General features: G+C 36.0%; 1 protein-coding gene across 6 annotated transcripts in view; it reads left to right on the plus strand.

Moving 5' to 3' along the window:
• Positions 1-13,108, plus strand: part of Adck5 (aarF domain containing kinase 5) — a 255,110-nt gene that overhangs the window by 50,553 nt on the left and 191,449 nt on the right. For all 6 annotated transcript variants that reach the window (XM_090402087.1, XM_090402088.1, XM_090402090.1 and 3 more), the window contains one exon: positions 750-950. In XM_090402087.1, coding sequence (XP_090258213.1) covers positions 750-950 — 201 coding nt within the window. The remainder of the gene's footprint in view (positions 1-749; positions 951-13,108) is intronic.

Below are 13,108 nucleotides of genomic sequence, written 5' to 3' on the forward strand. Positions count from 1 at the left end.
ATTTACATAAACTTAGCATCTGATCCCACAAATCAAGAAATCAACCATACAACTCATGCTATTTCAGAAATTACTATATATGGTGTTCAACTTATGGACACAAAATGGCAGCAGTTGTCTTTCTCTTTCTTTTTCTCTTTTCCCTGATGCTTATGAAATCAGGGGGATGCTGAGTAACAGCTAATGGTGGAGACTGGTAGCCCACTTGATTTAATGAAATTAGCATTGCCTACTCTTTTTGAGAATAAAAGGCATTCAAAGATTTATTTTATTTATTTTTTATAGTACCATTGATGTTATATATAGTAGGGTGATTAGGAATTATATAAAATAGAAATACTGCTCTGAAAACCAAATGTTTTTTAATATTTGAAGTGATATTAACATTTCAGACTTCCAGTAAATATTGTGGTAGTGTCATGCTGGATGATAAAAGTTGTCTTTTAACCTGGAATGGGAATAGAATATGTGGGAAACATTTGAAATGGAGGCATTAAATAAATTCTTATGATTATTAGAAATTATCACGGCTATACATTCCATTTTTTTTTGTTTGTTTGTTTGTTGTTTTTCAGTAACTCATTTTTAATTAGTTAAATAATTTCAATTGATTTGCAGTGCATTCCTATTTTGATGTTTATTATGCAAAATGTTTTTGCATAATAAACATCAAAATTGTTTAAAATGTGCAGAAATTTAAACACAAATATAGTATATTAAACAATGTTCCAATTTTTTTTTTTTTTCAGGGTTCTGAAAAATATAATGAAACATTAAAACTGTGTCATCAGAAAGCTGCATCTATGCTTTTGCAAGGTTGTTTAGCAAATGGAGGGCTGTATATAAAATTAGGTCAAGGTTTGACATGTATTAATCATTTACTTCCTCCAGAATATATCACAACATTATCAGTACTACACGATAAAGCTTTAACTAGAGATGCTCGTGAGGTAACATAATTTATTAATGTCCGTTAATTGACTGTTGTATTAGAGTATAATTTTTCAATTAAAATTTGCAATAAGAATTTATGTATTGGAGGTTTTTGTTGTAACTATTAATGCATATAAGAATAATGGTATGAAGATCCTTTGTCAAAAGACGAAGTGATGTGACACTGTATGTTTTTAGTACATTTGCTTCAGAAAACTGAAAAATAGTCATGTTTCAATTTTCACTTTAGCACAAAACACATGGCATGAAACCTATTTTGTATTGTTTGTACATTTTTGTAGAATTCCTCTTTAATTCATTTTAATTTTTTCTTTCACACAAATATGTAAAAACTTTTAATTGAAACTTGATATTTATTGTATATTTTAAATACATGAAATTATACCATGCATGATAAAGTAATAAAATAATTTCACTACTAAGTTTTTTAGAGACACTCCACTAACATTATCAGAGTAAATAATAGTTTAATGGAATATCTGCACTAGACATATTTCAATAACTTTCATGTCTTATACATGTCACAAAAATTATATAGAATTTAATAAAAATAACTAACACTTGATTTATTGGTCATAAAGATTTAATATTACTAGTCACCTACTTGTTTCACCACATTATACTAGTGGCTTCATCTTGGTTTGGATGAACATACAAATATAATTATACAACAAGCATTGATTATGAATCACTACATTACTAAAAAAATACTGAATATGTAGGAACCGTTATACAAGTACAATAGAAACACATGGAGCATGGCTGCTGACACATGTTCAGTCATTGTTCAGCAGGTGTGTCCGATAGTTTGCAGAGAAATTAAACTGATGTGTTTAGAGATCTGACAAATGACTTCTAAATGTCACAGAATCATCCCTTGGTTTCTGTTTTGGGTATCTTGTGAGTGGATTACCACTGTAGCCTCTTTGATGATGTGGAGCCGTAGTCTATGTATGGCATGGAGCTCTTATCCCATTCAATGTTGTGGTGAGTGTAGGAGAAATGGAAGGCCAACCCTGAACTCTCCTCTCTGTTGTTGTTAACATCTCCAGTATGCTCCCTTTGTCTTATTTCTAAACTTCTCGAAGTTTGCCCTATGTTATTAAGGCCACAAGAACATGGGATGTTGTAAACTCCAGGATGTTTGTTCAAAGAGTTGTGGTCCTCGGGTGAGCGTAACAGATTTCGTACTGTCATAATTGGTTTGAAGGCAACTGTAATGTCATTAGATTTCAGGAGATTAGCAGTCTTTAGCAAAAGTTCGCCAACAAAATGGATGGAAATTGAAGTTCTGTAATGAATGTCACGGATTTGTTGTGTAGAGGGATTAGAGAGCAGTATTCTTTCTGCTATTTTTTTAGAATATCCATTACTGATCAATAGTTGGAGAATAGAATGTAATTCTTCTGTTAATGTTCCTTTGTCTCTTATAATAGCAATTGCCCTCTGTGCACCCAAATACTTTTTCTATGAAGATGAAACTAGTTGTGTAGTCTGCTTAAATAAATAGTATTTTTAATTTTATCTCTCAGCTTTCAGTCATTTAATCTTTTTTAAAAAATAGGTTTTCTGTATGGCAGGGATTAAGTGAGAAGAAATATATTGATATTCTTTTTGAACAGCTGACAGTTTTAGTGTGAAATTTTTAATCAAGAAGATCCTGATTAAAGATTTGGGTAGTTGCTTCTTGTATTATTTTAGGCTTAATGGAAATGGGAAAGAAAAATGTTAGTTCAAAAGAACAGCACCCATGGAAATTCCTTAGAAGAGACATACAGCAGAAAAACAGCTATCTGTGAGCTAGTGGTTTGAGTAAGTCTGTGAGAGAGAGAGAAAGAAAAAACTCATGGATTATTCAAAGTGCACTCTTTTGAACACATCAAGAATTTTTAGGGAAGCTTCTGATGCATCACTCCACATACGAAAGCAGTATTCTAATGTAGGGTGGATCTGGAATTTTCACATTTAGTATCTGGAAAGGTGAAAAATAATAAGATAGGACTATTGTTGGTTGGCATTGAAGGTAACTATTTTGTTATCACCCCACTGAAGAATGGAGATCACCGTTTGATGGTTGCAGAAAACCTTGAGGTTTGGAATATTTGAACACTGCAAGTTTTGTAAAATGAAGAAAACTCTGGATTGAAGTCAGTGAGCAAAAGTTATTTATAATAAATTTAGTTTAATCCTTTATCCAAGTGTGAGCAAACAAAGTTTGTGCCTGAAAGTATCTTCAGGGCTGGGGTAAGGTACAACACCGGGCAACTCTTTGCAAAGGTGGAGCAAGCTAACATCACTCCTATCTCAGTATCTCCCATAATGCAAAACACATCTCCTTGCGGATATTTCTAATGTTATGCATAAGGGAAGGGCCACTACCCAGACTAGTTTCGACTTTTATTGAGGTCTCTTCAGTGGGAACCAGGCCCAAGTGAGATACCAAGCAGAAGCATTAGCAAGGTCATCTCTACCTATAGGAGTTGCCAAACAGTGTGCCACCTTTTTATTAAATTACTCTGGATTTAGAGAAAGATGTTGAAAGTTTATTTTTCACATGGTTAGACTATAATAAATTTAATTTAATCCTTTATTCAAGTGTGAGCAAACTTTTATTGAGGTCTCTTCAATGGGAGCCAGGCCCAAGTGGAGATACCAAGCAGAAGCATTAGCAAGGTCATCTCTACCTATAGGAGTTGCCAAACGGTGTGCCACCTTTTTATTAAATTACTCTGGATTTAGAGAAAGATGTTGAAAGTTTATTTTTCACTTGGTTAGACTATACACATCTGCAAGGAGATGTGTTTTGCATTATGGGAGATACTGAGATAGGAGAGATGTTAGCTTGCTCCACCTTTGCAACGAGTTGTCTGGTGTTGTACCACCTTACCCCAGTCCTGAAGATACTTTCAGGCGCAAACTTTGTTTGCTCACACTTGAATAAAGGATTAAACTAAATTTATTATAGTCTAACCATGTGAAAAATAAACTTTCAACATCTTTCTCTAAATCCAGAGTAATTTAATAAAAAAGTGGCACACCGTTTGGCAACTCCTATAGGTAGAGATGACCTTGCTAATGCTTCTGCCTGGTATCTCACTTGGGCCTGGCTCCCACTGAAGAGACCTCAATAAAGGTCGAAACTAGTCTGGGTAGTGGCCCTTCCCTTATGCATAACATTAGACATATCTGCAAGGATGTGTTTTGCATTATGGGAGATACTGAGGTAGGAGTGATGTTAGCTTGCTCCACCTTTGTAACGAGTTGCCTGGTGTTGTACCACCTTACCCCAGTCCCGAAGATACTTCCAGGCACAAACTTTGTTTGCTCACATTTGGATAAAGGATTAAACTAAATTTATTATAGTCTAACCAAGTGAAAAATAAACTTTCAATACCTTTCTCTAAATCCAGAGTAATTTAATAAAAAGGTGGCACACCGTTTGGAAACTCCTATAGGTAGAGATGACCTTGCTAATGCTTCTGTCTGGTATCTCCACTTGGGCCCGGCTCCCACTGAAGAGACCTGAATAAAGGTCTAGCTACTCGCTGATGAAGCCTCGATAAAGGCTGAAACCGGTGGGGGCTCCATGAGGCTCTGCTTAGGGATAGGTTTTTGCCTATCTCTGATTGGGGCCACTGTTGAGATTATGGCTCTGCTTGGTGGTGGGGTGGGCCTGCCATTAGGTAGAGCCAATTCTGAGAAGTTCTTCTCAGTGACGGGGTTAGGCTGTCATTGAGTGGAACAATGCAGAGTTGGGCGATCTTTCGGGATCATCTTATTTTTAGAGCCCATTTCACTTTTACATTCAATAAAGGTCGAAAGTAGTCTGGGTAGTGGCCCTTCCCTTATGCATAACATTAGACATATCTGCAAGGAGATGTGTTTTGCATTATGGGAGATACTGAGATAGGAGTGATGTTAACTTGCTCCACCTTTGCAACGAGTTGCCTGGTGTTGTACCACCTTACCCCAGTCCTGAAGATACTTTCAGGCACAAACTTTGTTTGCTCACATTTGGATAAAGGATTAAACTAAATTTATTATAGTCTAACCAAAGTGAAAAATAAACTTTCAAAAGTTATTTATGTTTAGAAGAAAGAAGAAGATAAGCATTAAATACAGAGCTCAGAGGCATTTCTACATTTTTAGAACAATCTGAAGAGAGAAAGCTGGTCAACATTGCATATGGATGAACATCCAGGGAGAAAACCTTAGTTACCTAATTACAAGGAGTGAAAGGCAGACAATGAGAAGCCATCTCTGCCAAACTCAATTACCTTGAAAACCTTAAGCTTTCTCTGTCCTTTCTTTTAGTGTTGCATGGTGATCAGCATTCATTTTAGAAATTATGGACTTTACAACCGTGTTATAAATAACTATTTTAATTTCCCGACGTTTCGACCGTCATGTTAAGGTCATCTTCTGAAGTATATACAAACATACAAGGACAAGCTGAGTTACATTTCACAATAAGCTAAAGAAACAATGATTTGATCACAGGTTATTCTACTGGCATGATCTCTAGTGAAAAAAAAAAAAAAAAGATAAAATTACAAATTAATTATTTAGAAACTACATCAAAGCTAAATTCTATTTAAGATAACATGAGAGAAACATTCTTTCTTATAGATAATTTTTTTACAGTAACAAGGATGTCCTATTTTTAACATTACAATTGTTATATTAGATTTAGGATTCTGGATTATCTACAGTCAAGTTTTTAGTTTACTCTTAGGGAGAAAGGTTCCATGGGTAGAATATGTGCCATCCATATACTTGGGATTTTTAGACCATCATTATTGTTCAGATTCTATTTAGCTTTGATATAGTTTCTAAATAATTAATTTGTAATTTTATCTTTATTATTATTTTTTTTTTCACTAGAGATCATGCCAGCCAGTAGAATAACCCATGATCAAATCATTGTTTCTTTTGCTTATTGTGAAATGTAACTCAGCTTGTCCTTGTATATTTATATGACCTTAATATGAAGGTCGAAATGTCGGGAAATTAAAATAGTTATTTATAACATGGTTGTAAAGTCCATGATTTCTAAAATGTAAGTTTTTTCTGTCTTCATAGCATATATCCACTTGTTCATAGGCAGGTGATGTAAGGCAAGGAGATCTGCTGTGATCTAATAGTAGTAGCAGAATCCTTCCTGATGGATACTTGTGATAAAGAATGGTTAATGATATGAAATCAGTGGGACGATTATGTTTGATAATGGGCCTCTCTCCTTTTTTTTTTTTAGAATGAACTGAATACGTTGGCTTGCTTCCATTCTGTGGTGCTGGGTGCCATTTGTGCATGAGAGTGTAGAGATAATATCAGACAGGTTATGTGGCACAGCTTTTAAGTGCAGTTTTAAGCAGTAGTATAGCTGGCTTGGTAGCTCTTGGCAAATTTGTAGTTGCAACGCTTTTTTGCTTTTTTTAGTGTAGGAATTTAAATAATTGGTAAAATTATCTGCTATAAATCCTCTTCTGAAACAGACTCCCTTGGCAACTTTCCCATTGCCACAGCTTTTTTCACTTGATTACAAAGTAAGTTATGGTTGCCAAAAAATTATATTCTTGTTTAACCACCCAGACAGTCAGATGAAATATAACAAAATTCCATAATATCCAAAGTATTATTATAAATATATATACAGGGTGTTCGGCATAAATTTGACAGTTTCGTAAGGAAAAAGAAAATCTTCTTTGTATCTATTAAATTTAATGAATTGACAAAAAAACATTACAGGCAGAGTTAATTACAATACTATCAACAAGATTTACTCAAAATAACCACCATTAGCATCGATCACAGCTTCAATTCTGCTTCGGAACCTCGAACAAGCTGATGCTACAGTCTCCCTGGGAAGGGCCGCAAAAACTGTTTTAATTTTATCCATTAACTGGGCTTTTGTATTACTGGAAGTGCGATTGGTGTCTTTTTCAACTGCGCCCCATACAAAATAATCCATGGGGTTAAGGTCTGGGGAGTTTGGAGGCCAAACATTTGGACTGGTGAAGTCGTAGAAATTTTCAGACAACCATTTTTGACTTTTCCCAGAGGTGTGGCAAGGGGCCGAATCCTGCTGCCATACATACGGCCTACCATTGGCTACCCTTGTTATCCAGGGCTTGACTACAGTTAGCAACTCCACGAACAAAGCCCGAATTCCAATGCCAGGGTTCTTCAACACCTGTTCCTGCAGATTTGCGAGGAATTCTGCTGTACGAACGCAATCAGATCGTCTGCTAGGGATCTTTCTTCTTGCTACATCCTCGTAGTCACCATTGCAAGTCTCTAGTTCATGCCTGATTGTTTTTACTGTATTCAGGGAGCATTGGGCAGCAGTCGTAATATCCTTATTTTGATGGCGGGCACGAATCATCATGATACAAGTTATTCTCTTCCATGATTCAGGTGGGTTCCAGCTATCCATCCTTTCTGACATCTTGTATATGAATGAAGAAGGGTCCAAACTTTTAAATGAAGAGAAGTGTGTGTTAATACATGTAACTTACGGAAAAATATAATTAATTATAAATATGTCAAATTTATCCCGAACACCCTGTAATATCCAAAATATATATATATATAATATCCAAAAAATATATATATATAATATCCATAATATTAATGTAATTATGGATGTTTACACACATCAAGGCCAGTTAATTCTTTATGCTAGTGTATGCAATCAAGGTTTGTGCTTGAAGTATCTTTACTACTAGGCTCCTTTTAAAATACTCTGATCCAGAAAATATTAATAATAATAAGATAATGCATCCTTCTACTACTCATACATGAGAAATATATGACTGCTACATCAGTTCAGAATCCTTTAGCCTAGCTTCCACTAATGAGATGTCAGTAAAGGTCAAAACTAGTCTGGGTAGTGATTCGCTCATAATGCATAGTGTTATGCATATCCAGAGAAAAGTATGTTTTGCATTATGGGATAATAAGGAAATTGATGTGAAGCTGTCTTCTTCTATATACAAGTGCTGTACGCCCACAGATGCAAGCCCCTTTGGCACTTTTGCATGTCAGAAGGAGAATCCATTCTGATAATAAAGTAACCAATCCGTCTTGTGGCACGAGTTGTTTATTATTACACGTCGGAAAATTAACTTTTCTTTTATAAATTGTAGTTTTTAAAGTGGTAACTATTTTGCTTATATAACAGTTGGTAAATTTTACATATAAAGCATGTGATTTCAATTATTGGGTGACCAATTTGTACATCCTTTATTTCTTTATTTCTTTCTCCTCTTCAGCATGAATTGACTATTCTTGGCAATCTGCCAGCCCCAGTTCTATGAACTGTGAACATACAATAGTCTAGTCATGAAGATACTTCATATGCAAACTTTGTTTGCTTACACTTGAATAAAGGATTAATAAATTAATTATTATTATAATTAATAAAACAAGAATATAATTTCTTACCATTGCCATATTGTTCCTGTACACACTAGTTGGGAGGAGTACATCAGATCCAGAAGACTTTTTGGTATAGTGAGGTGATTCAAGATTCCTCTGAAATCTTTCTCGAAAAAGGAGAGGTGATATGATTGAGATTTTTAAACTGTTGAGAGGTGGTTACAGGGTTGACACTGGGGAGTTCTTTCGCTTGGTTGAACAGCGGGAAGGAGTGATGACAAGAGGCCATCCCTGGAAGTTACGAAAGGAAACTGTGAGCAAGAGGGTAAGGAGTGGTTTCTTTGCATGGAGGGTGGTTGAACCGTGGAATGCATTGCCTGATGGAGTGGTGGGAGCGAGAACGGTCAACGAGTTTAAAGAGTGGTATGATAGACTTTGTGTTTCTTAGGGGGGGACCTTCCCTCGATGAGTCTTGACAGACTTTATGTTCTTAGGAAGGACCTCCCACGATGAGTCTTTTGACTCCACGGAGGCCTGAATAATAATAATAATAATAAAAAGGCCAAGGAAACATATTGTTCGATGTGATTTGCCATGAATAACTATATGGCAGGTTTATGTTTTAAAATATCTGTTAAATAAATAACTATTAATGTCTGTCGAAAGCCTTTTCACTTAGTTATTATAATATAAATTAAAGATGCCAAGAAATTATCGTCTTGGTTTAATTCTTTATCCAAGTGTAAGCAAACAAAGTTTTTGCATGTGAAGTATCTTCACAACTGGACTATTGCCTCATCAGTTGCCTTAATATTCCATAATACAGAGCATGCATCCTTTCAGGTACGTATAATGCTATGCATCATGAGAAGATCCACCACCCACACTGGTTTTGACCTTTATTTGAAGTCTCATCAGTGGGATTCGGACTCTGAAGGGATACCAAGGTTAACAGCTAACTGTTCTAGCAAGATGGATTGATTAGACCTGTAGTCCGTTATCCCTTTGGTCGAATTTGCAACAAAATTTCTGGGCTAAGGAATAATATTATTAAGCACTTGGTTCATCTGTTATTGGTTATTGACTACTAGTAAGATTTTTTTTCCCCTCTCTTTACCCTTAAAGAAAACCTTGTTTGGTATGGTTTTTGGGATGTATCTCTTGAGATATTTGCTTCAGTTTACTGCTAGGTGGTAGACTATAACAGGTTAGGAATGTTATTTACCTTTGGCTTGCCGATTTTAGGCTTCTGGCAGTGGATCTTAAAAAATCTTACCTGTCCAGCATGGTTTTGGGACATTTCTTTTTTGCAGGATTATGCTCACTGTAGTGTACTGACTGGCAGGTTATTGAGTTAGGGTGGATAGCAGCATTTGCAAAGAATTTTTTAACCTTTTTGCATAAGAAAGTTTTGATCTCAGGGATATCAGCATCTGAAGTGAAGCTATATGATTCTTATGAACCAAAGTGCATTAAATGCTATTTGTAAACATTTGTTTTAGATTGTCTATAGTTTGGTAATGTTTGAATCTGCTATGTGACTTCACATGGGTTAGCCATATATCAGGACTGGCCTGATCAGCATCTTGTATAGCAGCGGTTTGATACTTAGCTGGCTATGATGATTCAGTAACAAGCTGCCTTGTTTGTTTTTGAGCAGACATGATCAGTATGAGTTGTAAAGCAAGGTCCTTTATCTAGTTGTACCCCAAGTATTTGATTACTTGTTGCCATGGAATGGGGTGCCAAACACGACTACTTTGACCTCCATTGACACTCCGTCTTGTGGATAACACAATACCACTGCAGTGCTCTTCTCTACATTATCATCAAATTGCCATTTTTTGGACCATTGTTCTAGTACTGAGACTGTGTTTCCAGTTTGTCAGTTGCCAATCTAGGTTGCAAGCAACAGACCATCATTGCAGTATCATCTGCACATGTGGCCATTGTGATGGCAACAGTACATGGGATGTCAGCCACATAAATAGTAAAGAGTAGAGCTGATAATGCCTGCAGTGACATTGCATTCAGATGATCTAATTTCCTGTAGCTTCACTCGTTGTTTGAGATCACCGAGGTACGATTTGGTAAGTTTGACCAGTCCAGTGAAATTTGGCCTGCAAGAGTTTGAAAAGAAGCCCATTGTGCCATATTTTGTCAAATACTTTGTCATTGTCCAGGAAGATCACCCCTGTGTGTTGTTTCCTATTGAACCCTACTATGAGTCATGGAAAACTTGTGCTGTGTTGTTCTATGGAGTGGTTCTCCAGGAATCCAATTTGCTAATGTGTGATGAGATTTGGTTCTTTAGTGACTTTCTGAAGTGTTATTAGTATTACCCTCTCAGCTATTTTTCCTTGGCAAGAAAGCAGGCTGATTGGGTAATAGTTTTGGGGAAGGTGTGCTACTTTTCCTGGTTTGGGGGGGATTAAGATTACATCTGCTGCTTTCCATTATGCAGGGAAGTAGTGATATCTTAATATTACATTAACAATAGCAACAATGTGCATTGTGGCTTTATGTAGCAGGCAGCGAAGTGATCACTTAGGTGGTGGCCAGCCATATGAGGACTTTTGTGAGAAAGAATTATGTGAAACTATAAGGCAGGTGATTATGGCAAACTCAGGAGGCAGCTTGCAGCAATATCATGGAATGAGGAATTGGATGGGAAGAAAATTATTGCTGCTTGGTCTCTACTCAGAAATTATCTATCAGAGGCAATGAGTGAGTGTTCCAAAGGTCAAGAGATTAAATAAGATATGTGTAAAATGGATAACTGAAGAGGTGAAGTATGCAATCAGGAAGAAAAAAACATTGTGGAGGCAGCACATGATGAGTGGAGATAATCATTTACATGAGTAGTACAAAGAGCAAGCAAGGAAGGTAAGTCATTTAGTAAGGGTAGCAAAAGGAAAATGATATTAAAAGAAATCCTAGGGAGTTTTTTTATATATGGCCAGCAGAAGGAAGAATAATTATGGGAAGATGATGTTAGTCAGTAATAATGGGAGAATGATAAACAGTGAGGTGGATATAATAGAGGTGGGTGTTCAATGAGCAGTTCATTAAAGTATTCTTCCTTGTGATTGTAACATAATACAGAACTTCAGAGCAGCGGGAATGGGAGGAGGAACCACTGATGTCGGGTTAACAGGAGGTATATGAGGAATTGAGTAAACTTGATGTAAACAAGACCATGAGACTTGATGGTATATCACCACTTGTCTTGAGGGAATGTTCCAGGCAGTTAACAACATCTTTAACATAAATTTTTACATGAGTCTTATATTAGCCCAGGTCCCAAATGAGTGGAAAGATGGCAAAATTGTTCTTCTTCATAAAGGAAGTGATAAAACTAAGGTTTTGAATTATAGGCCAATCTGCTTGTCTGAAGTTGTGGTCAAAGGTGTTGGAGAAGCTAGTGAGGACAAGGATTCTGAACTGGGTGGACAGCAGTAGAATTCTCTTTAATGAACAGCATGGGTTTGCTAATGACTTTTTTTGCTGCAAATGGATGAATGCATGTGTGATGTCAGCAGAAGGAATCTTACCAGCCATAGTGCTTGTTTCCAACTGTGAAAGGTTTTCATGGTTCTGTAATGGTCTAGAATGCATTCTCATGGCATGGTTTGGATCCACTTGTTGTACTGGAAGGCGAAGTAGATGCTGCATGTTATTTTTCAATCATAAGTGATCATCTTCATCCTATGTTGACACACTTTTCTCCTATGCAGCCAGCCAGCCATGTTTCAACAGGATCATGCTCCCATTCATCAAGCAAATGTGGTCACCCAGTGGTTTGCAGAACATGATGGTGTGGTGTCCTGTCTGTCACTGCCATCCCAATCTGGCGATTGGGATGGCAGTGACAGACAGGACACCACATAAATCCTATAGAACATTTATTGGACATTTTGGAGCTTAGCTCTCAGGCAACATTTCTCACCTCCAAAGAACAAAGGTGAATTAATCCAGTTTCTGTCAGATGAATGGTGTAAAATTCCTCGTGTTGAGTTCCAAGCACTGATGGTCTCTCCCTCAAAGAATACAGACTGTACTAGATGCCCACAGTGGACCAACAGCATATCAATTGAAACGTGTTCATGTTTTCATTTTTTTGTCCATTTCTTGTATATACTTTTGAATAGTAGTCTAAATTCTAAATACTCTAAACAGGAACTTAAACACACTCAATATTATCCATCCCTTTGATATTGTAATTAGTTCTGGTTATTTCAGCTATCAAAATAAACTGTATAAACATATTGGGAAGGGATTAATGTCTCACATTTAGGCTGACTATTTCATGGAGATTGAACATGTCTTCCTTAACATTCACAATAAGCCTTTTGTGAATATGACATTTTTTGTTGCATTGCATAGTTCGTTACTAGATGTGAAAGAATTTGTAAACAAAACTAATTCAGTTTGGTCGAATTAGTTTCGAAACCAAAAATAACAATTGCTTTTTTTTTTTTTTTTCTTTCCCAGATAAGTCATTTATTTCCCAGCTTTCCCATTCTGGTTCTTTGGCTGTTTCAAGAACTGATCTTATGAAGATACTGCAAAACTAAACTTTTTGTAAGAGTGCGTGTAGTGATGACTATATCTTATAGTTTTTAATTAGTTTTTCTGTATTTTCATGAAGAAAATCAAAATTCTGAATAAAACTGATTTGGAGTGAAAAATAGAATATTTTAACAAAAATTAGAAAACAAAAAAGCAGTCATTTTGAAAAAAAAAAAAGAGACATTCTGCCAGCTGTATCTGC

Source organism: Typopeltis vanoorti, chromosome 12 (genome assembly GCF_054136105.1).
Source record: "Typopeltis vanoorti isolate ZY-2024b chromosome 12, IOZ_Tvanoo_1.0, whole genome shotgun sequence".
In the NCBI taxonomy this organism is placed as follows: Eukaryota; Metazoa; Arthropoda; class Arachnida; order Uropygi; family Thelyphonidae; genus Typopeltis; species Typopeltis vanoorti.